The sequence below is a fragment of the Pseudorasbora parva genome, chromosome 24 (assembly GCF_024679245.1).
Source record: "Pseudorasbora parva isolate DD20220531a chromosome 24, ASM2467924v1, whole genome shotgun sequence".
Taxonomy (NCBI): Eukaryota; Metazoa; Chordata; class Actinopteri; order Cypriniformes; family Gobionidae; genus Pseudorasbora; species Pseudorasbora parva.
The window spans coordinates 1,817,747-1,844,978 of record NC_090195.1 but is presented as its reverse complement, the minus strand read 5'-3'; the positions used below and the strand labels follow the sequence as shown (position 1 = coordinate 1,844,978).

At 38.4% G+C, this 27,232-nt stretch overlaps 1 protein-coding gene across 9 annotated transcripts in view; it reads right to left on the bottom strand.

The window, feature by feature from the left end:
• The window catches only part of LOC137063373 (microtubule-associated protein 4), a 104,466-nt gene that overhangs the window by 9,629 nt on the left and 67,605 nt on the right, over positions 1 to 27,232 (bottom strand). For 5 of the 9 annotated variants that reach the window (XM_067434455.1, XM_067434463.1, XM_067434456.1 and 2 more), the window contains 9 exons: positions 13,318 to 14,003; positions 11,581 to 11,829; positions 8,961 to 9,081; positions 8,809 to 8,868; positions 6,684 to 7,006; positions 4,445 to 4,510; positions 2,128 to 2,220; positions 1,640 to 1,721; positions 832 to 944 (listed from right to left, as the gene is read on the bottom strand). In XM_067434455.1, coding sequence (XP_067290556.1) covers positions 832 to 944; positions 1,640 to 1,721; positions 2,128 to 2,220; positions 4,445 to 4,510; positions 6,684 to 7,006; positions 8,809 to 8,868; positions 8,961 to 9,081; positions 11,581 to 11,829; positions 13,318 to 14,003 — 1,793 coding nt within the window. The remainder of the gene's footprint in view (positions 1 to 831; positions 945 to 1,639; positions 1,722 to 2,127; positions 2,221 to 4,444; positions 4,511 to 6,683; positions 7,007 to 8,808; positions 8,869 to 8,960; positions 9,082 to 11,580; positions 11,830 to 13,317; positions 14,004 to 27,232) is intronic. The other 4 variants (XM_067434460.1, XM_067434457.1, XM_067434462.1 and 1 more) reach the window with 4 other exon arrangements.

Below are 27,232 nucleotides of genomic sequence, written 5' to 3'. Positions count from 1 at the left end.
AATCACACCGTCTCCTGAAGCCACCAGTGAAACCCTAGCTGTCCCGAACCATCATTCCCATGATAACATGCGTTCAGATGTGGAGTTAAGTCTTTTACTATCGGACTTAAGTCTTTCTGTTGCCTAACATAGCAGAGAAACTAATATTATTTTTAATATACATATAAGTGATTATTTTGGGGTTGGAATGATCACAGTAAAAATCACATGGACTTAAAACAAATAAAAACATGAAATAGCATTAATCAAGGACATTCATGTTTTTAACTCTCCATGCAAGCGTGATGTTTCATGTGCTTACTGTACTTACCCCTGATATATAAAAAAACTAAGCTCTTAAAGGAAAGGTTCACCCAAAAATAACAGTTTAAAGAATGCAATTCAAAACTCTTGTGCAATATTCATATGTGGACAAACGTGAACCTGCTGAGTATTTAATTGAGATTTTTAAACAAAATAATTGTGTGATTTATTTTCACACAAAATCGCTTGCTCCATAAATGTTCATTATGAATATATATATATTTTTTTTAGCAATCATACACTTTGCAAGAAGTGTTTTTGTGCCTTTAGTGTTGTTGTACTCTATTATACAGAATAACTTGCTGTTATCATACTTCATGAACATTATGAACCATCTTTATATTTTCAATAAAAGGTTTTGGAGGGCAGAGCACAGCAAAATAATTGTTGGGTGAATAATTCCTTTAAACACCAAACATCACCAAAACATGTTTCTTTAAAAATGTCTGATTTCTAAACTTGACTTCTACACCAGGTTTAGTTGTGCTGGGTTCATCTGTGTGATGCAAATCTTCATGTCAATCTCACCTTGATGTTACCGCCACCAGGCTCATGATTGACATTATCCATCGAGCCCACCTTGGACTGAGCTTTATCCTTAAAGTTCACCTTATGGCTTTCGATCTTGACTTCCCCTCCACCTACAGACAGTCATCAACACACAAACAATCTGAGCTCGGATTGAGACGGAACTGAAAACACAATGCTAGGGCTGTAACGATATGCGATATGAAATCGAAATACGCAGGTCCACGAACCTGTATCGCGATGTGAGGAGGCAGAATCGCGACACACCCCTTCCAACTCCCAGAATTATCCTTCCTGTCCAGGTCCAACTTTTAAGTCAGCAGTATGGCAACATTTCAGCTACCCGGTGGAGAACAAGGCTGGCAATCGTGTAGTTGACAAGACCCACACAATTCGCCGTAAGTGTTTCAAGAAGCTTCCCCAACCGGCTGGCAACGTGGTGTGAGCGTGGCGTTTCTGTTGCGTGTCATCCGCGGGGCGGCTGCGTGGCGTTTTCTCTTTCTTTGCACACCAGAAGCGTGTCTGACGCGGCGCTTCTGTTGGTATTGATGTACAGGAGGCCCTATACTTCATGTTAAATATATATTGCCTATTGGTACCGCAAAGAAAACGTCGGCAGTAGCCTATTGACCACACAGATATATGGTATTGACGGCAAAATAGGCTACAGAATACTGTACAGAATAAAACTGTTTTGTCCCCCCATATCGAGGTTTGTATCGTACCGTGGGTCAAAAATCGTGATACGAACCGAATCGTGGGTTTGGTGTATCGTTACAGCCCTACACAATGCCTTAACTCATCATACCTGGTTTATGTTTGATGTTGCTTTTGGAGCCACACTTGGAGGTCACTTTACTCAAGTCAACCTTCTTGCTGAGAATCTGGACCTGCAAACAAACACAATCATCCGATATGCCCAACGAAAGCTGCTGAAATCAAGAATAAAGTGACATGCAGTGCTTGAACACCAGGTGACGAGGAACACAAAAATGATCTCTAAACGCTCGAAAGGGAGATTTCAGAGAGCCGAGGCGGCGAGTAAGAGAAGATTATGAACAAACGTCAGGAATCAAACCTCTGCTGTCACCATGATTTGGTTTGAAATGTTGGCTCAGCACCAATTGATTTTGGGAAACGGATTTGGCAGCATTCCTCCCGGAGCATCAGCAGCTCTTATTTGTTCATAAGCGAAGAAAGCGTCTCATTGTTGCGTCTGCGCTCATGTGGCACAATGGACAGAGTGATGGTGTTTGTTTGAACATCGACTACACCGCATGCAGTAGCGTTACTTACGTTCCCTCCACCAGGAATATGTTTGATATTGTCCTTGGAGCCCAAGCGAGAAGTCACGTGACTGTAGTCCACTTTTTTGGAGACTATCTGAACCTATAACACAGCACGGCGGGCCGGGAGGGAGGGACGGGACACCAGGGAGGACCAGGTTAGAGAGGAAAGACAACAGAGGACACAAGCAGAAGCAACTAAAAGCAAACTAGCACCCCATTTAATGCACTGCGCATTGACAATGTTAGTGTGACCGCCCATAATGGATCCTTCCCTCGTCTGTGAACTTTAGCCATGTTTAAGTGAAACTGATTTAGATTGAAAGGCTCTTGAATTATGAATGTTTGATGAATATTAAATATTGCAGGGATGCTCAAATCCTACAGGCGTCTCAGTGGCCCGTCACCAAAACTCAGACATTTTTGGAGAATTAATTTGATTGCCATAACAATCCTGCTCTTATGACAATCAATGAAGCACTGTCTCTGCTGCAAACGCCCACAATAGACGTGTTTGTTTTATCGCCTCATTGATAATCCAATGTAGACCATCTTGTCCCCGTTACCCAATGGGCTGTGAGACGTGCCGCACATTTTAAAACCGAAAAGGGAATAATAAATATGAGCATTATCTATCCTTTTATTTACAGGCTCATTAAGTGGTCCCCGAAATATGCAATTTGAGGATCCCTGCTGTGATGTATAAAGTGATGCATTTATTAATGAGGTTCAAGCACTATATGATAAAATATGACAAACACCCAATGCAAGTATTCCAAAGATCTCCAGAAGGAAAGATGGAAAGATGAATGGATGAACGATATGTGTTTGTAATGGCTGATAATAAGATCAGATGTTCTTATATGATTATACGACCGATATATATATATATATACACACACACACTGTATATGATGTATATCATCTTAATAGAAATATGATTTAATATGATTACTAAGTATAGATAAATTAAATTATAAATTACTATATAACATTACTTTTTTATAAAATATATAAAATACATTTAAAGTTTAACATTTATTTACATATGAATGATTTAATATGACTATTAATTATACATTATAAATTAAATAATAAATGACTAATCCATTACATATTCAAAATTACAAATGTAACAGTATTATATTTAACAAAACATTAATTAATTATACATTATAAATTAAATAATAAATGGCTAATCCATTACATATTCAAAATTACAAATATAACACTGAATATATGTAATATGTTTTGTTAAATATAATAAAGTTTAACATTAATATAAAACCATTTAATAAAAATGAATCCTGATTAATTACATCCAAAATAAAAGTTTGTGCTTACGCAATATGTGTGTGTACTGTGTATAATTATGATGTATATATATATATATATATATATATATATATATATATATATATATATATATATATATATATATATATATATATATATATATATATATATATATATATATATATATAGATGTATATGTATATATTTGAGAAATATGTTATATTTTTATCAAAATATATATATTTATATACAAGATAAATTATATATATATATATATATATATATATATATATATATATATATATATATATATGCATGTGTATGTTCATATATACATCATAATTATATACAATACACACACATATTACATAAACACAAATTTATTTTGGATGTAATTAATCACAATAAAATTTTCCCCAGTGTTTTATAAACTATTTTAAATATTTATGCATTTATTATTAATACAACTATGATGTAATATTATTATTATTGCCATATAAATTAAATTATTAATCTATTACATATTTAAAATTACAAATACTATATTTTATAAATATATTACATATTAATATGTACCCAAAATATATAAAACAATATTAAATATTTATTTATTCTTAACAATATGATTTATATGTGAATATATAAATAAATAACATATATTTAAAGTTTACTATTAAAATATATATTTGTAAATTAAATATACAATATTAATAATATTATTTACAAATAAAAAATAATGTATTATTAGATATTTGTGCATGCAGTTTAATAATGAAATATGAATAATATATATTAATTAGTAATTAGCGTGTGCACATATATATATATATATATATATATATATATATATATATATATATATATATATATATAAAAAATTACACACACACACACACACACTGTGTATATCGCTCTATCACTCTTTAACTAAAGCTCCTGTAACGTCAGATCTGTGTAGGCTGTATTGAGAAGAGAGCGAGAGCTTGAGAAGACAGAGACAGGAGTGTGAAGGGCTGATGGGTTGAACTCACTTTGCCCTGGCTGGTCTCTTTGGAGGGCGAGCTGTGAGTGTCCGTCCTGCTCTGAGACACTGTGACCTGCAGATACACCCCTCGAGTCACTCACATGTGTGCAAAGGGCTCTTTATACTCATCTACGGCCTACATCCTACTGTACTCGCATGTGAAAACTTCAGGACCAGAGGAAATGCAGGAATAGGCAGAACTGGGGGCGGGTTAGTACCGTTCGTATGTGTGGCGTGAGAGTCTCACATCCGCGGGCAAACTCAGGACATGCACGGATCTGGGATAAAACATCCTCATGCTCCAAACACACCAGTGTAAACTCGCTTTACAACCGCACTGATACTCTGGTACTAAACGGCGCTCTTGAACTCTGTGTGGTGACAGGAGACGTTTCTCAAGCATATCAGGAGCAGCCGCACTGCAAAAAATGCCTAAGTATTTGTGTCTTATTTCTAGCTGAAATTTCTAAAAATTCTTACATTAAGAAACATTTACTAGACAAGTAAAAATTATCATCTTGTTTGGGGGAAAAATAACTCAAAATGAAGAGAGTTTTTGCTTAAGATAAGATAAATAATCTGCCAATGGGGTGAGGAAAATAATCTTAATTCAAACAGAAAACAAGATTATTTTTCTCACCCCATTGGCAGATTATTGATCTTATTTTAAGCAAAAACTCTCTTCATTTTGAGTTATTTTTCCCCAAAACAAGACAATTACTTTTGCTTGTCTAGTAAATACTTCTTGATTTAAGAATTTTTAGATGTTTGGACTCGAAACAAGACAAAAATACTGAGTAAGAAGAGCATTTTTTTGCAGTGTGAGTGTTAGCGAGTCACAGAAAGAGCTCAGCCAGGAAAAAGACCAGGATGAACAACAAAACAAACATGGCAGGGGTGCAATACCAGAAAGTGAAAGTGTGACATCAAGACGTGAGTGATAAATAATGGTTATGAAGACTGGAGCTAAATATACAGGGTCATACAGAAGTCAACATGAGCAGAGAAAACAGTCAATCATTCTGACTTTCAGCCGTAATCACATCAGACGCGCCTGTCTCTGTGTACAAAGAAAAACTGCTGATCAGGACAGAACCGGAAGCAGCGCTCAGGCATGACTGACATGCTCATTTCTCTCTAGAAATGCTATTAAAAGTAGAAATGTATAAATTAATTTAGGTTTGTGGATGCATCAAGAAAATATCTAAATACATTTAAAAATGTGATAAACACTTTACAATAAGGTTTATTAGTTAACATGAACTAATAATGAACTGCACTTATAAAGCATTTATTTATCTTTATTAATGTTAATCTCAACATTTACTAATGCATTATCAAAATCTTGTTAACATTAACGTTAACAAAGATGAACTAATGTTAACTAATCAAACCTTTTTGTACCAAAAACGTTATATTAGTGCTGTCAATCAATTTAAAAAAATAACTAATTAATAGCATAGTTTTAAATATTGTAATCATTTCAGTTACTCTCTCTATGAATGTAGAAACAACTTAAAAACAGTATAGTTTAATTAATTATTTGTTGCAATGGCATATTTTTTAGCTTTTAATTATGTTGAATGTCCATCATTAATGTTTCATTACACTGCAACAAATGCTTTTCTTATTTAGCATTTTTGTCTTGTTTCTAGTCAAAATATCAAAAAAAAAATCTTACATTAAGAAACATTTACTAGACAAGTAAAAATTATTGTCATATTTTGGAAAAAATAAAGAGTTTTTTGCTTAAAATAAGATAAATAATCTGCCAATAGGGTGAGAAAAATAATCTTGTTTTCTGTTTGAATTAAGATTATTTTTCTCACCCCATTGGCAGATTATTTATCTTATTTTAAGCAAAAACTCTCTTAATTTTTTAATATTATTAAATATTATATTATATAAATATTATATCATATACATTTTTTTTTAATATTAAGAAAAGCATTTTTTGCAGTAAAGTATCAGTGATATTGGTCTTCATAAAAAGGCCAGTATCACTGACACTAATGAAACATAATGGTGTTTGTTATTGTACATTTTTGGGAGCATCATACTATATGACCATGTCATTTGTACAGTACTCACATATAGATACCACAGTGTTACTATTGGATAATGAAATATAAATAATACTGTAATATATAACTAAAGAAGCTACAGGACTGAATATGAATCAGACTGTAAAGGCTAACTGCTGTCCTCTATGAAGGGCTCGTGTGTGTGTGTGTGTGTGTGATTACCTTTCCTCCTCCTGGCTGGTATTTAATGTTGTCCGTGGATCCGATTTTGGAGCGGACACTTTTGATGTCGGCCGCTGGTGTGGAGCTGGGACGGGCGGAGCTGGGTCGAGCCGTGGAGCCGGCGGTCGTAGAGCTGGGTCGGGCGGTGCGGGGGACCAGAGGCTTCTTCTCGGCCCCACCGGCTGTGGTGGTGCTGCTGGAGGCGGGGGTTTTGGTGGTGCTGCTGGAGGCGGGGGTTTTGGTGGTGCGAGGGCGGGTGGTGGCGCTGCTCATGGAGGTGGAGGCTTTGAGTGGAGCTGATTTAGAGCGGGCGGCGTCTGAAACTAGAGATGTAAAGTCAGCTAACTACCTTATAAAAACTTTTGGGTTGAACTTTAAAACTCTTGTTTTATAATAAGGTTCACAGACAGTTAAAGGGTTAGTTCAGCCAAAAATAAATGTCAGTCATTAACTCCTCCCCCTAATGTCGCTCCACACCCGTAAGACCTCCGTTCATCTTCACACACAGTTTAAGATATTTTAGATTTAGTCCGAGAGCGTATGCAAGTGTATGCACACTATACTGTCCATGTCCAGAAAGGGAATAAAAACATCATCACAGTAGTCCATATGAGACATCAGTGGGTTAATTAGAGTCTCTTGAAGCATCCAAAATACATTTGGGTCCAAAAATAACAAAAACTACGACTTTATTCAGCATTGGCTTCTCTTCCGCGTTTGTTTTCAATCCGTGTTCATGACTGCGCAGTCTCCATCAGACTATAAACGAAGCTTGCGCACTCCAGATAACACGACAGCAACGGATTGAAAACAGACCCGGAAGAGAAGCCAATGCTGAATAAAGTCGTAGTTTTTGTTATTTTTGGACCCAAATGTATTTTGGATGCTTCAAGAGACTCTAAAAAACTTTATATTAGTGCTGTCAATCGAAAATCAAAAAAAATTACGAATTAATCGTTATTAATATTTTTATATTATAATAATTTCACAATTACTCTCCCAATGAATGTAGAAAGAACTTAAAAACTGTATATTAAAAGATTAAAATTAAAAGCTATATCAATTTCAACATTTATTAGGCTTTAAAAAAATACTTTTAATTGAAGAGTGAGTTTAAAACAATCTTTACATAAACTCATTATAATAAATGTTATATTTACTTGTGGCCTTCCTGTCTAACAGGAAGATGACGAAACTAGAGATGTAAAGTCAGCTAACTACCTTGTAAAAACTTTTGGGTTGACCTTTAAAACTCTAGTTTTATAATAAAGTTCACAGAAAGTTAAGAGAAGCACTTGTCCTGTTAATAAAGGATGTGCATAAGCACTAGATACAGTTTCTGAGCGATATCTGAATGTTCAGTTTTGAAAAATAAAGCCCTCATTTAAGCGTCAGATTAAAATAATCTCTGCAGCGCTGCGTTCGGTTCAAATCTCTGGAAACGGGGAAAGAAGCAGTGTGTGCTCCGTGTGCGGGATTATCCCATACTCATTCCTGCAGCCCAATTCACTTGAGGATTTTGAAGAGATTTTTCATGGATTTAAATGTGTAGCATCTCTGCATCTTTCACCTGTTAATACTTACACTAAAGCTTTAAACCACTAACTTAAATATTCTCATTTTTCTTATTTTTAGTATTATTATCTCGTCTGCTCACCAAAGCCGCATTTATTTGATCAAAAATACAGTAAAAATGTGAAAAATTATTCCAAATGTTAATCATCGGTTCTCTATGTGAATATATAGTAAAGTGTGATTTATTCCTGTGATCAAAGCTGAATTTATCATCATTACTCCAGTCTTCAGTGTCACATGATCCTTCACTAATCATTCTCAGATGAGGATCTGATCATCAACACACATTTATGATTATTATCAGTGTTGAAGACAGTTCATATTTTTGTGAAAAGAGTGATTTTTCAGTGATTCTTTGATGAATAGAAAGTTCAAAAGCAGCATTTATTTGACATAGAATTTTTTGTGACATTATAAATGTAACTTTTGATCAATTTAACCGCCGTGATGAATAAAAGTATTATTTTCTAAACTTTTGAAATGGTAGTGAGTCAGTTTCCACATAAATAATCATCAGAAATGTTTCCGAGGGGTTGTGTGTTTGCTGTACCTGTAGTTTTCAGTGTGCTTGGTTTCTTTTCGTCTCCTGGTTTGCTCTCAGTCTTTGTGGCTAAACACAAAAATAGAAATGCACAATGTGAAAATTTCTAGCATTTGATAAATGCAATGCCTCATGATTAAATATATGATCTGAGTAGTAACCCGGGCGTCGTGCTGCAGGAGCGCTGACTGCGGTGCGTGTTGCTGTCGCAGGTTTCTCTGCATTGGGCCGTGCCGGAGCGGCGGTGGCTTTTGGCACAAGTGGGCGCTTTTCTGTGGCCGTCTGTTGGAGGAAAACATATTTTATGAAGGGAAAGGTCCAAATATACGACACGTTTCACTGTAATACTCTCTCACAGTGGATTTACTGTAGTGAATAACCCATCACAGGGCTCGACATTAATCATGTTCATGTGCTTGCCCTTTACAAGTAAATCGGCTATTCACTTGTCTTAGTAAAAAATGTGCTTTTTTTTTGTAAGTGTGCGTGTTGTAAATATAATTTTTTCTGAAGCAATATTCTCACCAGTGGTCAATAAGCTTTGGAATATTTTAATTTAGCATATTTGTGATATTTTAAACTTTTAAAGAGGGCATTTTCCCCCAATCTTATTAAATATAGGCTATGCTTCAAGTGTCATATTATATTGTTAAATTTGATCTATATATTACATTAAAATAAGACACTATAGGGCTGTTACCAATCAAATTAAATAATTTACACTGAAAAATTACAACTGCATTAAATAATGTTATGAGATTTGTATTTTTGAATAAACAAATTAAAAATGTCGGAAAGTATGTTTAAACATGAAACTAAATCACCAGTAGGTGGCAGCAGGTGAGTCTTAATGAGTGAGTCATTGAGTCGATTCATCCAAACACTGAATCATTCAGTAACACTCAGTTGCTGTGAGACGCGTTATGGTTCTGCTGTTTGGAACGATTTTTGCTGCTAAAATAGAACAAAAACAGTCAATATTGCATCTAAAATGTAATTGACTTAATGTTAATTACTTGTTTATGGAGCGGTCATATGAAATCAGTGTCATTTTCAGTCGTGATGGTGTTCAGGAAAACACACTCTTGGTTGTGTGATGTTGTTTAACTGTCTCATATGTTATAAATATAAAAACTGCACATGTTGAATGTTTAGCTCAGTTTCTCAGTGTCTCGTGTTGTGATTTCTCCTCGAGGCTGTGGAGCGTCAACAGCGCCACCTTCAGTTCATTATATATTACACTATTATCCACTATCCATCCCCACTTACACTAAATGAATGCAGAATCATTCTTGCATTTTGGTGATTCGCTAGTTATTTTTTGTTATTGGCGGTTTAATCCGCTTGTCCGGTCGGGCAAGTCAAATTCTCTTTCACTTCCCCTTGACAAGTTAATGTCGAGCCCTGCATCATGATCAAACAGTGAAGTGTCATCCAAATATATCCGTTACTGTTGCTCCAAAAATAGCAGTCCAGCTTTAGATGCCGTCTTCCTCAAAGAATCGACTAAGATCAACTTAAAACAGCAACAAAAGACCCTTCATGTTTATTTATTAACCATGTGACAAACCTGTCTTTTCTTATTGTGCATTTAGTCATATTTCTTAACATAATCATAGCAACACGGTGCTTTAATCATGACACATTTACGCTTGCTGATTGTTAAACTTCAGGCCCTGATATTCATTTAATTTCACTACTTAAACGCTGATTTTAGGAAGAAAGTGGTGCTGTTAAACAAACGGCCACTAGAGGGAAGACTTGCACTGAATATCCTTCATATTTAAAGAGATGTCATATTCCAAAACATTTTTAACAGACACTATATATTACATTTAGGTTCATAAATACTAGATCAAAATAATTTGATAACATATGGCCGTGAGCAATTCCTAAAGGATTTTCCAGGAAAACTGGCATACACTATCAGTCAAAAGTTTGAGAATGGTAAGACTTTTTTATGTTTTTAAAGAAGTCTCTTATGCTCACCAGGGCTGCGTTTATGTTATTAAAAATACAGAAAAAAGCTGTAATATTGTGAAATATTTTTCTAATGTAAATCATCTGTTCTCTATGTGAATATATAGTAAAGTGTGATTTATACCTGTGATCAAAGCTGAATTTATCATCATTACTCCAGTCTTCAGTGTCACATGATCCTTCACTAATCATTCTCAGATGAGGATTTAAATTATTATTATTATTATTTATATATATTATTTTTGGGGGGAAAAAACTTAAAGAAATTAATACATTTAATCATAAAGGATGCATTAAATTGATCAAGTAACAGTTAAGATATTTATAATGTTACAAAAGCTTTATATTTCAGATAAATGCTGTTCTATTGAACTTTCGATTTATCAAAGAATCCTGGAATAAAAAAAATCAACAATAATAATCATAAATGTGTGTTGATCACAAATCCTCAACTGAGAAAGATTAGTAAAGGATCATGTGACACTGAAGACTGGAGTAATGATGATAAATCCAGCTTTGATCACAGGAATAAATTACACTTTACTATATATTCACATAGAGGACAGATTATTTACTTTATAATAATATTTCACATTTTTACTGGATTTTTTATCAATTAACTGCAGCTTTGGTGAGCAAGAAAAAAATGTATAAAAATAAATAAATAGAAAACACATGTTGATGTGGTCAAGCATGGACAGCACACACAAACATAACATCCATGCAGAGATGAGAGCCGGATTGAGCCGCTTTGACCTTCGACCGTTCGGACGTCTCCTCGGTCAGATGGATGAGACTCACCTTGGGCTTGACCTCTCTGGCCGCGGCTGTGGTGTTTGTTGCGGTGGAGGGCCGTGTCGATGCCGTAGCTGGCCGTTTAATGCCAGCGGCCGGGGTGGGTGCTTTGGGCACGGGGGCTCTTTTGCTGAGGGGGGCGGGTACGCTGGAGGATGAGGTAGGGGTCGGGCGTTTGGGGGCGGCGGCTGGAGCGGTGGAGGCGGAGCTTGGCCGGGGCTTGGCAGTGCTAGGTTTGATTGCCCCAGCGACAGGCTGGATGGATGGACAGCAAACCCAACGGATGGATGGCAAATGATGAACAAAAAAAGAATAAGGACAAATGATAACGGTGACATGAGCAGAGCAGGCTGATAAAAGCAGAAGATCAGGTCCGGATCATAATATTAAGAGTAAACATTTAAGTTTAACTCTCTTTAATTTGATGGTCATGTAGGGATGAGAAGAGGATTCCCAACTAGTGTTGTCAAAAGTACCGACCGCAATACCAAATCGGTACTGAGATTAAAAAATCTGACGCTTTGAGCGCTTTTGAGCTGTAATCGTAAACACCTCTGACTGGCCATCGTGCTCACACGCTCATCGGATGTGCCTGTGATTGGCTACAATGGTCGACACACAGATGTGTTTGAAAGTGTTTTGTGTTGTTTTAACCCAGCAATTGGGTTGTTCTATCCCAGCGGACCGGTAAATGAGAGACGCCTGCTACGTGTGTATCTGTGTAAGCGCTCTTTGAAAAGTTTCATTAATGTATATTTACAACATCTTTGTTAAGCGCTAAATGTTGTAGCCAATCACAGACATACTTGATTAGCGTGTGAGCACAATGGCCAGTCAGATTTGTTTGATTTTGTTTACGATTACAGCGCTCTAAGCGGCACATTTTTTAAATTTCAGTACCGATTTGGTATCACGGTCAGTACTTTTGACAACACTATTCCCAACCCTACATAGAGTCAGAGCATATTTAGGCCACGCCCACACTGGGGGGAATCCAATCCAACGCTCTCCATTGTCTTTGTATTGTGTGAGGCGCCTCCTTGTCATTTCGCACTTACTACAAAAAACAGAACAATGTCTAAAAGATGATATGTGACAAAGTGTGCAGCAAACAAGCTAAAAAAAACAAAGATTAAAGTTTTTATAAGCTGTCGACCCAAAAAACGAGCGTTTAAGGAGACAAAAGTGGACACAGGCAGTAAGACGTGAAGCTTCATCAGGAAGAATGGCTCAGTTTTGGGATCCTGACACTCAGTATGTCTCAGTATGTCTACGTGTGCAGTAAACATTTAGTCAAATATCCAAATGTCAGTTTTATATATTATATTTCCTGTCTCTGATTACTTTCTCCTCCAGTGGGCGTAGTTCTCAGTGTAATATAACATGTCCCGCTCTTTCTCTAGTGCCTGTATCCACTTCTATGCCTTTAAACGCTCGTTTTTTAGAGTCAGCAGCTTATAAACACTTCTGGGTTTTTGGTTCTGTGTTTTTGAGCTTGTTTTCTGTACACCTCGTCACATATCAGCTTTTAGACATTGTTCGTTTTTTTGTTATAAGTCATAAATAACAAGGACGGCTGGTTTGTTTTACCCCCCGGTTGGTGTGGCTGATTATGACGCTCTGTCTCTATGAGAGATTAATGAATTTTGGTTCGGTTTTGGCATTAATAAGCTTTAAGAACATAATAAAAGAAGCAACAGCAGGATGGTCAGTGGAGGATGACAACAGAACGTTTTCACAAACCTTGGTCTTTTTCTCAGTACTAGTCAAGTCTCGTCCAGGCGCACCGTTGGTCACCGCAGGCTTGGCCGTCGAGGGTTTAGCAGCTGGTTTTTTGGCTTTCTCGTCCTTCTCAGCTTTGGCAGGTTTCTTGTCAGCTGGCTCAATCTTTTCTGTTTGTTCGACTTTGTCCTTTTCGGTTTTGTCTTGTTTAGTCTTCTGTTCTGCTTTTTCCTTCACATTTTCTTCTTTATCCTTCTCAACTTTCTGGTCTGATTTCTTTTCCACGACTTTCACTTCCTCCGTCTTCACTTCGATCTTTTCCACCGGATCCACCTTCTCTTTCTCCATCTTTGGAGAAGAATCAATCTTTTCTGCTGTGTCTTTTTTGTCTGCAGTCTTCTCAGCTTTTTCAGTCTCATCTTTAGTAGTTTTTCCCAACTCAACCTTCTCCACTTTCGCTGGCGTTTCTACATTGGGAACCGTTTCCTCTTTGACCGTTTTCTCTGACTTGTCCACGTCTTTGTTTTTGTCCAGAGTTTGTGTGTTGTCTCCTTTGGTTGTTTGTTTGTCTGTATGGTCAGTTTTGTCTTTCTCCTCCACCGTTTCCATCTTCTGATCTTTGTCTTTCTTGCTGAAGACATCAAAGTCATCAAACTTCAGGACATTGTCCATTTTGTTCACCTCCGGCTTGTTCTTATCAGAGTTTCCTGGTTGAAAAAACATGAGAAATTTAAAGATTCAACTACAACCATAAACACAAAATATAAGCAATTCATAGCATTAATTTGTTCTACTTATTGAATCCAAATGAAAGCAAAACCAAAGACAAGACATTAGCTGTGTCCCAAAGTGAAGTGCGCGCACTTCGAAGGCCGCATTTGAAGTGCGATTACGTCATACCTGCACTACGAAGACTGTCCCAATGTGAAGGCTGCACCCTCTGAAGGCCGCATTTGAAGTGCGATTACGTCACAGCGGCACTACGTAGGCTGTCCCAAAGGGAGAGTTGCACCTCTGAAGGCTGCATTTGAAGTGCGCATGCGTCACAGCGGTGCGACGAAGGCTGCCGCAATTCATGAGCGACTTCAAAATGCGCCCTTCGGTTCTCAGGCAAAGGAAGGGTACAGCAGATGGGACCTTCACATAACTTCGCAGCCTTCCCTATCCCAGAATTCATAGCACAGTGGTGACTACAGGATTTGACTGGTCCGCATTCCCGCGGCACTCGATCAGATTCCAGTTAAAGACGGTAGCGGTCGGTAACTCAATTGTAGCCTGGGTACTATTGAACACAACAGCGCAAGCGCTAGAAGTAAATAAAACGTCCAACGTTAGTGCATTCACACAGTTCCCAGTTCCCTGCCCTGAGCAAGATAAACTTTAATTTCCCAATTTTTAAATGCTATTTATTTCTCAACCATTATCTCAAGAAGAGGAATCAGTCCATTATCACCCTTTTCGCTGTTTCTTTTTTTCCCATACAAAATTTCTTTAAATAGCCTTCAAAATATAATCTGCGCGGTGCTGTTATTTCGTCCTGCTCCCGCTATTCCGCACCGCACCATTCCGCTCGCGCAAAATTCACTCCGTGCTGACCCGCTATAAATTATTTTATTCCCGACCCAGCTAAATTAAATTTTGTTTCCAGAATCTATCTTTTAAATTTCCCTTACAGAAAGAGAGACACTGGATAGGAATTGTCCGTGCAATCATTTATTTTTCTTACAGCCTAGGCTGTAGCCTATGTCAACACCGTAGCTAAAACAAATATCACAGAAAAATAGGCTAAATCAAATGTGACATCTGTCACTCAGAATTATAAGAAAAAATACAAACAAACGAAAACTGCTGACTTATCTACTAAAATAAAGTATATATATATATATATATATATATATATGAATGAATGAATGAATGAATGTTCACTGACGACGACTGAATGCGTGGCCGACACAGAACAATTTAAATGGCTAGCTTATTATTTTTTTTATGCAAGTTATTTGTAAATTAAACGAACTGCTGTCTATTGTTCATTTTCGTTAACTTCAAACGTAGGCTAAATTAAAGAGAAGTGCTTTTTCTAGCTATTGTTTATTTTTGTAATGCACGTTATCATTTGTAGCTACATTAAACACATTTATGTTTATACATATATTTTCTTGTCATGTAATTTAAAATGTGTAAATGAAAATAAATTGGTCTATTAGCCTAAGTAGGCTTTTTACAACTATAGCCTATTTATAGACCAATAAAATAACTTAAGTTTAACATTAGAAACAACAAATTTTTATTATCAGCCAAACCAGAAGAAAACCCTTTTCTACACTTTCATTGCGCTGAGCGGGAGAAGCTGGAGCTGGACCTGGATGGGGAATAATGCACAATAGAGACTCTGGTAAGGCCTGAGCGGGACATCATCTTCTGGGATGAGTGCATATTTCCACTGTCCGCAGCTTTGCGGGGCCGAATCGGTCGACGGCTGCATGGCATGCCATAAAAAATGCATCTGAGATGATGAGTTGAATAAAAATAAGTAGGCCTAGGCCTACTTAAAAAAAAAAAAAAAAAAAAAAAACTTGGACGTATATAGGCTAAATGTTTAAAATATATTGTAACAGTTACATAATAAACTGTTAACTAATATTTGCAATTTGACCATATTTAACCGGCTACAGATTTACATGCTTATGGTCCAGCCCATCGTCGCAGGCTTTGAAGCATGTCAAAACCCAATAAAAGCTCAAAAAAGTATATATATATATATATATATATATATATATATATATATATATATATATATATATATATATATATGCTCCATTTCTCTTTTTAAAATCTCCTCACGAACGTCCGCTGTCAGTTATCAGAACCTGCTAGTCCATTAACGGCGCTTGGTTCATTGTTGCCAAGTCTGGAATGGGGTTGCATTTAGGCTACTGTTGCTTTGGGGTGTTTGTAGCCTATAGTCCACAGGTTAAGTTGTCTTTACTTAAGCAATATTTCTACTGCCCGCGCCCCGCATTTTGGGATATTTTGGCCCATTCTGGCTGTGATTCAGATACTTTTGAATAACAATTGGAGGGGTTTTATTATTCAGACCTGGCAACCCTGTCCCTCGGTTCGCCCTTCGTGCACTTCGTGCACTTTGAAGGCGTGGCCTGGTCTGGCCTTCGAAGTGCATGGCCTTCGAAGTGCGCACCCTTCACTTTGGGACACAGCTATTGTGAAATATTTCTGGTACTTTTGCCACTTTCAGTGATAGAATAGTAGAGAAAGAACTTGATTAAAACAGAAAATGGATCAATAAACCTTAAAAACATAGCTTTCATAGCATTAACCAAGTTTCCAAAAACCGCTGGTTTGGATATTGTTGGGATCTGTGCCATCACATGGGAAAATACATATGCATGTATTGATAATTTATGTTCTGCATATGCTGCATGGATATGGGTAAGTCGACTCTGAAGTTCAGGTGTTCTGTGAACATGTAAAAAACCTTTTCATTTAGTTCACTAAAGGGTCATGATGCTTATAACATGATGACATTGTAGGAAAATACTTCAATGAGACATCAATGTTATAATTTGACCAGAGAATGCTGCCATTACCCAATCAGAATCCAGTATCCCAGAGAGCCGTGTGATAAATGAGAGCTAGATGAGTGGATGAGGCTAAGAGCCATAGGTGTAATTTACGGGTGGGACATGTCCCCACCACTTTTTTTTTAAAACATCTTGCTTCACGGATGAACCTAACTAATACAAACAAAACATCTCTGGTTAACTAGAAGAGTAGGCACTATAATTTAGGTTGTTAGTTAAATAAGAGGCGATCTGGCGCTCGTGTCCGCTGTTATCAGTGCTGCAGATTTCTCTCGCGGCTCATGCAGTCTTCACACAGACGAGCGCTTTAATCTAACGCTTAACGCCGTTGCAGAGACTTTCTATTTGTTCCGGTCAGATCACGAAACAAAATGCACAAAAACTGTCCCTGCTCTTGATGTACGGATGATATTCGGTTTTAATGAGAGAAAAAATAGGCTACGAGGGCAGATTAAAAACGAGAACTTCTGACAAGTTTAACAGACTAGACCAGGGATTAAGCAAAGTGTGCAAATCTAAATGCCTTTATTCACGTGAAAACTCTTGGCACAACGCTATATTGTGTTTAGATGCAATAATTAAACGAGATCTATATCAATAAATTAACTATTTAATTGATTTCCGGACATCTTAATACTATTTTTTTCTGCAAATGTTATTGTACATATTTTACGCGAAAAACTGCCTACCATATGCACGCCAAAGCTCATTTTGATGTATAAGCGCCCCTCATACGTCAAAATGAGCTTTGGCGTGCATATAGTACGAAGTTTTCGCGTGGATATGATACGCAATTTATGTCCCAACCACTTTTTAAAACAAAGTTACGCCACTGCTAAGAGCTGTTGTGAGGCTTGAGTTTGGCAGGATATAATGTAATATATCTTACAGGCAGCTCTCTGGTCACGTCACATTCAATGGCAGATCCCTGAAATAGGCCGCTTGTCTCTTTGAGAAGCCGCATGTCCTTGTGTTGAAGGACAGAACAGAGTTCTGCAGCTCATAACTAAACAAAGGCTGCAAATACAGTGGAGTAAGTGCAACGATCAACAGCATCATTGAGTCAAATCGCTCGCTTTTCTCAGAAGAAAAAAAACATCAATAAAGAAACTTTAACACCCTTGTTTAAATGGAGCCTATATGCTTATTTCACATTGTGCAATGAGAATCCAGTGAGCGTGAAATAAATAAAATCAGACATCATTGATATTCCAGCAGCATTTTTCTTTTGCACATGTAAGCTGCTTCCCAGCATGCAGAAATACTGCATCCAGTATTAAAGTTAATCTGCCACCACAGAGCGTGGATTTCAGATATTTGTGAGAAATATCTGTGGACAACTGAGAACTCTTGCATTAAGCCGTTCAGTTTTCACATGGCTCAGGTGCATTTATAATCACACTAGTTTCACAATGACACATCAAAGCAGAGAAAATGCTGTGTGTATGTCAGCGAGAAATGCAGTAAAGCCTGAGAGCAGAACGACACCAGCTCAAGATGAAGAAAATCAGTGTATGAACGTGAACACGCCTAAAAAAAAAAACCTGACAGGACTGTCACAACTACTGCAAAAATTATAGAGCAAATTACGTTCATTACGTTTTACAGGTATCTTCTAATGAATCAAATATTGTCTAGAATTGTAGATACTGTATTTTTCACAATGCTTCTCTTCACTTGGACGTTTTTAAATTGCATAGCTGATGCAAAATTTATGCCTGGTCAATTTAATTGTGGATTTAGACCTTTTTTGCCAACTTTCTGGCAAACAGTTGGTAGTTCAAGTAGTGTTGAGTCTTTGTTAAATGTTCAAATGGTAAAATTAAGTGGGATTTGAAATGCAATCAATGCACATGACCTTCTCTAACGCCCATTTGAGTTAAAACTATACAGACACCAATCCCAACCCTTATTAGTACATGACATTGCAACTCAAACAAAACTTAGACATCAGTCTGTGTGCAACAAACATCCATTCATAACTGACCATCATTAGCACAAATCTGCTCTTGCTTTTCCATTTTGCAAGTGATTTTATCTGGCATTGTTTGCTGCCCCTTTAGGCAGTAACATGTTTCATTCAGACATTCTGTATCATGCATTTACACTAGCTGTACAACTGATTGATTGAACTAGACTGTGAAATACTACATAAACAACCACAAAAAAAGAAAAGGAATTTAATTGTAAGCATTAACCAGTGTACGGTTCTCATTAAAGATCATTAAATCTCATTAAAAATGTAGCGCACACTGAGGAGACTTTATGACCCCAATTTGGTTTTACTCTAGGAAATCAGGACATAAATTACTTGCACTGTCTCGTCTGGAGTGTGTAATGAGCATGCGTTCGGTAGTGGCGTGATAGTGCCGTACACAGAACAGAGACACTATATGAATCACCTACTTCTGCTAACCCGCTTACAATCAGAAAGAGACTCCTGTCCGACCATACCGGCTCCAATAAATCCAACTTATTCACACATAACCAGAAGAATTGCATTGAAACACTATGATTATTCACTTGGTCCATAATCATAGTGTTTCAATGCAGTTCTTTTGGTAAGTCCTCACCTTAAACCTTTCATAAAACATCCACTCAGATCACTTTACAATGCCTTCAAGGTACACATATACATTTGATCAATTATTGATTTTCCCTGGGAATCAAACCCATGACCTTGGCGTTGCTAGCGCCATGCTGAGCTACAAGAAAATGCAATTTTTATACTAAAATCGAGGTTACACCAATAAACTGTCAAACTGATGGATGCTAACCATCACCTACCCTCAACTCTTATGGCAATAGTGTCGGATTTGTCTCCGGTGTTGTTGCAAGTCCCATTAAGGGCACGTGTTGTCACAGGCACGGGTAGAACGACTCCTTGATCCTTGTCAATGAACGGCCCTTCCAACAGGTCCTCAAGAGGCGAGAGGGGAAAGCTGCTTTGGTCTTTGCAGATGGGGAATGAGGGAAAATGCAGTTCGCTATTGTTTCGCAGGTCATTGCGCGTGGCTCCAGATGATAGGGTCGGTGGTGGAGTCGGAGGTTGATCATCAGCTACGGTTAGGGAGCGTTTCATAGCCGTGGCATGCGGGCGGCGAGGTCCTCCTATGGGAGACGAAAACTCATCGAGCACGCCTCCTCCGGGATATTTATCTGGGAGATTGAGGCTGGCCGGCACGGAGAGATGCGAACACTCGGACATTGCTCGTCTCATCGCCTTCCTCTGTTGCTCAGCTCTTCCCATTATGCAAGGTTCAAGGTCTCCTTCTTCCTCGCTTTCCTCAGCCTTTGTCGGCTCATCTTGGCCCTCCAGGTAGCTGTCATTGACCACGCCAATGACACAATAGTTTGGAGGCGTGAGTGGCTCCGGGATCAACGAAGCCGGTTTCAAGGGCTCAAATGGCGACGGAATCTCTTCATGACCTGCAGGTGATCCCAAAAGGATCATTCTGTTGCTCTCCGCCGTGCATTGGTTCAACGAAGCCACAAATTTTCCAGGAGATGCAGCCGATGGTGACGAGGAGCTTTCTGGACTGTCCCCGGTACTGCCGAATGACATGCTTGCTGGAACGCTTCCTCGTCCGGGTACGTTGAGTTCAGAAGGCGATTCGTAGAAGCATAACTTGTCCTCATCCGTCATTCCCGTAGCCCGAAGGCCACCTCCAAAACTCGTTGGAGCCCCGAGGTCTCCATGCTGCCAGTCCCAACCCGAAGGCGTGCCAGATGTGGACATGGATGGGACTTTACATAGCTCACTGTACTCTGAGAACGGAGAAGCCGGCTGCTGGTTCGAGAGAGAGGACATGCTTTTGTTCCCCTTTCTCTGCTGTCTTTGTGTCTTAGTCCTTTTTTCTTGTGTTTGACTATAAATGTGTTTCAGTGAGATGGATGGATGTGTAACGTAACCGTCGGTGCTGTTGCTTCTGCGGGCGACAACAGAATAAGCAGCACTGAGATCTGGCTGCAAGCGTCTCTCTCTCTCTCTCTCTCTCTCTCTCTCTGTCTCTCTATCAGTGAGCCTTTTGCCATGGCAGGAATCACATGCTTTCTAATGTGGCTGTTCATTCGCTGCCCAAAAATCAACCCCCTCCTCCTCTCTGCCTCTCTCGTTTCCTCCACGTTGTCCTCCCTGCTTCCATCTTTTCTTCCCTCCTCTCTCAGATAGTGACACACTACTATCACCCCTGAGGCATCATACGTGACAAATGAGGAACGGCTTAATGAGCAATCATTTGCACACATGATTTCAGAGAGTGCACACATCTATCGTACCTCTTAATGGAAGTATTTTTGGGTACCAATATCTCCAAACACACAGTCTGTATCAGTTTTAGCTTATCGGGGGTGCAGATGTGTGCATGGATCTGATATATATTATCTTCATTTGTTCTCTGTGTTGAATTTAGACAGACAGCTGGAGGATCGTAAGAATGTGATGTTTGAATCTGAATCTCTGCCTCACCATTTAAGTGTTAATGTCTTCGTTTCAGCGACTGATCTGAAGCATTTCCTGCCACAGCAACATTTGTCTGATCATGTCTGAGTGTGAAGCAGCTCTATTGTAGAAAGACACATCATCATTCCTCCAATCAGAGAAGGAAAAGAGAAAAGAGACAAAACTGGAGCAATGCCAGATGACCAGAAAACACTGTTCTACATCTTCGATTCAGAGGAAAAATGCATAAAATAATAATAATAATAATAATAATAATAATAATAATAATAATAATAATAAACGTATAATAAAGAATAAATAAATGTACGTGATTTATTCTAATAAATATATAAATGCATAATTTTAATTTTATGAGTACTACTACAACCACTATTACAACTACTAATAATAACATATTAATTAACATTTCTAAATATATAACTATATATTAGTGTTATTTACTAATCTTACTAAATTACAAGTACTCATAGCATTAAATTAATATATATACACCGATCAGACATAACATTATGACAGGTGAAGTGAATAACACTGATGATCTCTTCATCACGGCTCCTGTTAGTGGGTGGGATATATTAGGAAGCAAGTGAACATTTTGTCCTCAGAGTTGATGTGTGTGAAGCAGGAGAAATGGGCAAGCGTAAGGATTTGAGTGAGCTTGACAAGACATCAAAGGGTCAGAAAAGAGGGACCAGGAACATATCATAATAGTATGCCTGATATTATTATAGTATATAAAAATACACAAAATTAACACAATGTTCAGGGATTAAAACAAATGTTAACCCAGAAAATTATTTGCGATAGAAACTCGTCATACTTTGGCCATTAAAAGACGTCACTGTGGCCTTTAAGCTTTAAGAAAAAAAAGTTGTTAAAGTTAGTTGTGTCATGAATATTTGATGCTTATCTAATTCAAACGAAAAAACTCTCAACTTGGAGACGCGTTGTCAGCACATCTTCACCGTATGTGTTAACGCAAGCAGACGAAGTGTCCGTCAGCATCACAGCGGTCACTGCGGTTATATAAGCGCCATCATTTCAGAGCCTAATTTCCTCCATCAGCAACTGTTGCTTCAGTAGGACATGCATCCCACCAAACATGAGCTGTGACCCGCGAATGAACCACCGTTACGCTGCGCTGGAGATGACAATTATTAGATTTAGGCTGGAGGGTGTGTCAAATCCCATCCAACAGTGACATTATGCTACTCTTCAGGAAACGAATTAGCTCACAATCTAAACTTCCTATAGCACATCTCGTTGTGCTTCTATCCCTTTATCTCATCAGTGGGGTTTATCTGGTACGCCAACCAATCAAAAGTTGTTGCAATGATGCTATGGCGTTAGGGATAAATCTGTATAAAGTGCTATAAAGAGATATATGTGACTAATACAAACATTTAGTCAAGGAATGCAATCCATACTCTGCAAAAAATGCTCTTCTTACTCAGTATTTGTGTCTTGTTTCGAGTCCAAACATCTAAAAATTCTTAAAACAAGAAGTATTTACTAGACAAGCAAAAGTAATTGTAAACTCAAAATGAAGAGAGTTTTTGCTTAAAATAAGATAAATAATCTGCCAATGGGGTGAGAAAAATAATCTTAATTCAAACAGAAAACAAGATTATTTTGCTCACCCCATTGCTTATCCCTTATTTTAAGTAAAAACTCTACATTTTTAGTTATTTTTCCAAAACAAGACAATAATTCATAATTTTCTAGTACATTTGGTAACACTATTTTAAGGTTCAGTTATTACATTTGAACTAGTTGCTTATTAGCATATACTAATTACTAGGATATTGTCTGTTTATTAGCACTTATAAAGCTCATATTAATGCCTTATTCTGCATCCCTTAATCCGACCCAATACCTAAACTTAAACACTACAAAAACTACCTTACTAACTATTAATAAGCAGTAAATTAGGAGTTTATTGAGGCAAAAGTCATAGTTAATAGTGAATATATGTTCCCCATACTAAAGTGTTACTATACATTTTTCTTAATGTAAGAATTTGACTAGAAACAAGACAAAAAAACTAAGTAAGAAATGCATTTTTTTCAGTGTAGGTTCACTCGAACAGACAGTATTTTCGCCGTGCATTCATCTCACTGACCCTAAAAGCGAATTGGCGCTTGCACAGTTCAGAAGTGCTTCATGTCTGTTTGTCCGTGAGGTTTACTGAATGCCCGTCCACTGAATGCGTCAAATCAATGTCGTGTCCCCGTGCGAGTGTTTGTCCAGGCCGTCAGGGACAGAGACTGTAGGGATGATCTCATCTGACCCCAGCCTCAGACCCACCGGCCCCGTTACATAAGCACAGCTGAAAGATGCCGCCTGCCTGTTATTGTACTCGCACTGAACCAGGAGGAAACAGCACTGTGTGGTCAATCTGCCATGAATATTGTATGGAGAAAAACTGTCCCTCTCATGTGTCAAATAACAACCCAGTGTTTGGGTAGATTTTGTGTTACACAGATCCTGGGTCAGACGTAACAACCCAGTGTTTGGGTAGATTTTGTGTTACACAGATCCTGGGTCAGACGTAACAACCCAGTGTTTGGGTAGTTTTTGTGTTACACAGATCCTGGGTCAGACGTAACAACCCAGTGTTTGGGTAGTTTTTGTGTTACTCAGATCCTGGGTCAGACGTAACAACCCAGTGTTTGGGTAGTTTTTGTGTTACACAGATCCTGGGTCAGACGTAACAACCCAGTGTTTGGGTAGTTTTTGTGTTACTCAGATCCTGGGTCAGTCATAACCCAGTGTTTGGGTAGTTTTTGTGTTACTCAGATCCGGGGTCAGACGTAACAACCCAGTGTTTGGGCAGTTTTTGTGTTACTCAGATCCTGGGTCAGACGTGACAACCCAGTGTTTGGGCAGTTTTTGTGTTACTCAGATCCTGGGTCAGACGTAACAACCCAGTGTTTGGGTAGTTTTTGTGTTACTCTGATCCTGGGTCAGACGTGACAACCCAGTGTTTGGGTAGTTTTTGTGTTACTCAGATCCTGGGTCAGACGTAACAACCCAGTGTTTGGGCAGTTTTTGTGTTACTCAGATCCTGGGTCAGACGTAACAACCCAGTGTTTGGGTAGTTTTTGTGTTACTCTGATCCTGGGTCAGACGTGACAACCCAGTGTTTGGGTAGTTTTTGTGTTACTCAGATCCTGGGTCAGTCATAACCCAGTGTTTGGGTAGTTTTTGTGTTACTCAGATCCGGGGTCAGACGTAACAACCCAGTGTTTGGGCAGTTTTTGTGTTACTCAGATCCTGGGTCAGACGTGACAACCCAGTGTTTGGGTAGTTTTTGTGTTACTCAGATCCTGGGTCAGACGTAACAACCCAGTGTTTGGGCAGTTTTTGTGTTACTCAGATCCTGGGTCAGACGTGACAACCCAGAGTTTGGGTAGTTTTTGTGTTACTCAGATCCTGGGTCAGACGTAACAACCCAGTGTTTGGGCAGTTTTTGTGTTACTCAGATCCTGGGTCAGACGTAACAACCCAGTGTTTGGGTAGTTTTTGTGTTACTCTGATCCTGGGTCAGACGTAACAACCCAGTGTTTGGGTAGTTTTTGTGTTACTCAGATCCTGGGTCAGTCGTAACAACCCAGTGTTTGGGTAGTTTTTGTGTTACACAGATCCTGGGTCAGACGTGACAACCCAGTGTTTGGGTAGTTTTTGTGTTACTCAGATCCTGGGTCAGACGTAACAACCCAGAGTTTGGGTAGTTTTTGTGTTACTCAGATCCTGAGTCAGACGTAACAACCCAGTGTTTGGGCAGTTTTTGTGTTACTCAGATCCTGGGTCAGACGTGACAACCCAGAGTTTGGGTAGTTTTTGTGTTACTCAGATCCTGGGTCAGACGTAACAACCCAGTGTTTGGGTAGTTTTTGTGTTACTCTGATCCTGGGTCAGACGTAACAACCCAGTGTTTGGGTAGTTTTTGTGTTACACAGATCCTGGGTCAGACGTAACAACCAAGTGTTTGGGTAGTTTTTGTGTTACTCAGATCCTGGGTCAGACGTAACAACCCAGTGTTTGGGTAGTTTTTGTGTTACTCAGATCCTGGGTCAGACCTAACAACCCAGTGTTTGGGTAGTTTGTGTGTTCCTCAGATCCTGGGTCAGACGTAACAACCCAGTGTTTGGGCAGTTTTTGTGTTACTCAGATCCTGGGTCAGACGTAACAACCCAGTGTTTGGGCAGTTTTTGTGTTACTCAGATCCTGGGTCAGACGTAACAACCCAGTGTTTGGGTAGTTTTTGTGTTACTCAGATCCTGGATCAGATGAAACAACCCAGTGTTTGGGTAGTTTTTGTGTTACTCAGATCCTGGGTCAGTCGTAACAACCCAGTGTTTGGGTAGTTTTTGTGTTACTCAGATCCTGGGTCAGACGTAACAACCCAGTGTTTGGGTAGATTTTGTGTAACATGAATAAGAAAGAACAATATTTCTACATAATTTATTCATATTAAATGTTAATCTCAAGATATATATGCTAATATTCAATGCAAATGAACATTTTATTAACTAATATTATTAAAGGTTTGACAACAAATGAGACCGGATTGTCAAGTGTTACCAATAAGTGAGGACAAGCAAACGTTCTGCCTGTATATATAGAAACGAGTGCCAGGAGCATCCATGAGAAAAAGCAGAGCCAACATACAGCCTGACCTACATGTATGTGCATGCGTCTCTTGGCTGACCTGAATGTTTGGTTGTGTAGGATATAAGGCTCCAAGCGACTTTTGCAACACACTGCCGGAAAGGCCACAGATTGAAACGGACAGCTGAATGGCAAATAAACGCAACCGCTGAGTCTGCTGAAGCATGCACACTTTAATTACACTACAAGATTTTCCTTCTCCTAGTAACTGATGTTAGGGATCCAAAACTTATAGAAGCAGCAGAAACAGGGATATAAAAAGAACAAAGAACGAGATGCATTCCTTCAGTGGAGCGGCTAAAACATTCATCAATGTCACGGTGAAAACACACAGGTGGTCAAAAAAAGATGAAGTCGGGAAGCTGCGGGAACATAAAGCCAGATAACTCGACTGAGACCGTCTACCCAGATGCTATTTTTAGCACACCACCCCTCCTCCTCCTAAGAGCCAACATTGTTTCCTTGGTAGCCCTGCTTCCTTAGGTCTCCAAAGCAACTGCCTCCCGTCGCCATGGCAACAGGAGCCTTGTCAACGAAGGAGCAGGTGAAGGTCTGCATGTCCAAAAATACAGCATAAATGATGTTGAGTGGGATTATGGGAAAAGCCAGAGGTCCAGTGTTACTTTAGAGTCATTGATACATTCAGTTTGTTTATTTTATTTCACATAATAAGCATTTATTTAATGAACCTTAACGATAGAGGACCAGCTTTATCCTACCTAGTAAATTCCATCACTAAAAATGACTTTAAAGGGCTAGTTTACCCAAAAATGAAATGTCAGTCATTAACTCCTCTCCCTAATGTCGCTCCACACCCGTAAGACCTCCGTTCATCTTCACACACAGTTTAAGATATTTTATATTTAGTCCGAGAGCGTATGCAAGTGTATGCACACTATACTGTCCATGTCCAGAAAGGGAATAAAAACATCATCACAGTAGTCCATATGAGACATCAGTGGGTTAATTAGAGTCTCTTGAAGCATCCAAAATACATTTGGGTCCAAAAATAACAAAAACTACGACTTTATTCAGCATTGGCTTCTCTTCCGCGTTTGTGTTCAATCCTCAAATAAAGATTCAAACGGTCGTGAATCCGCAGATTGATTCGTGATTCATCGCCAATGTCACGTGATTTCAGCAGTTTGCCAGATTGACAGGAGATCCGAATCTTGAAACATGACCGTTTGATTCTTTA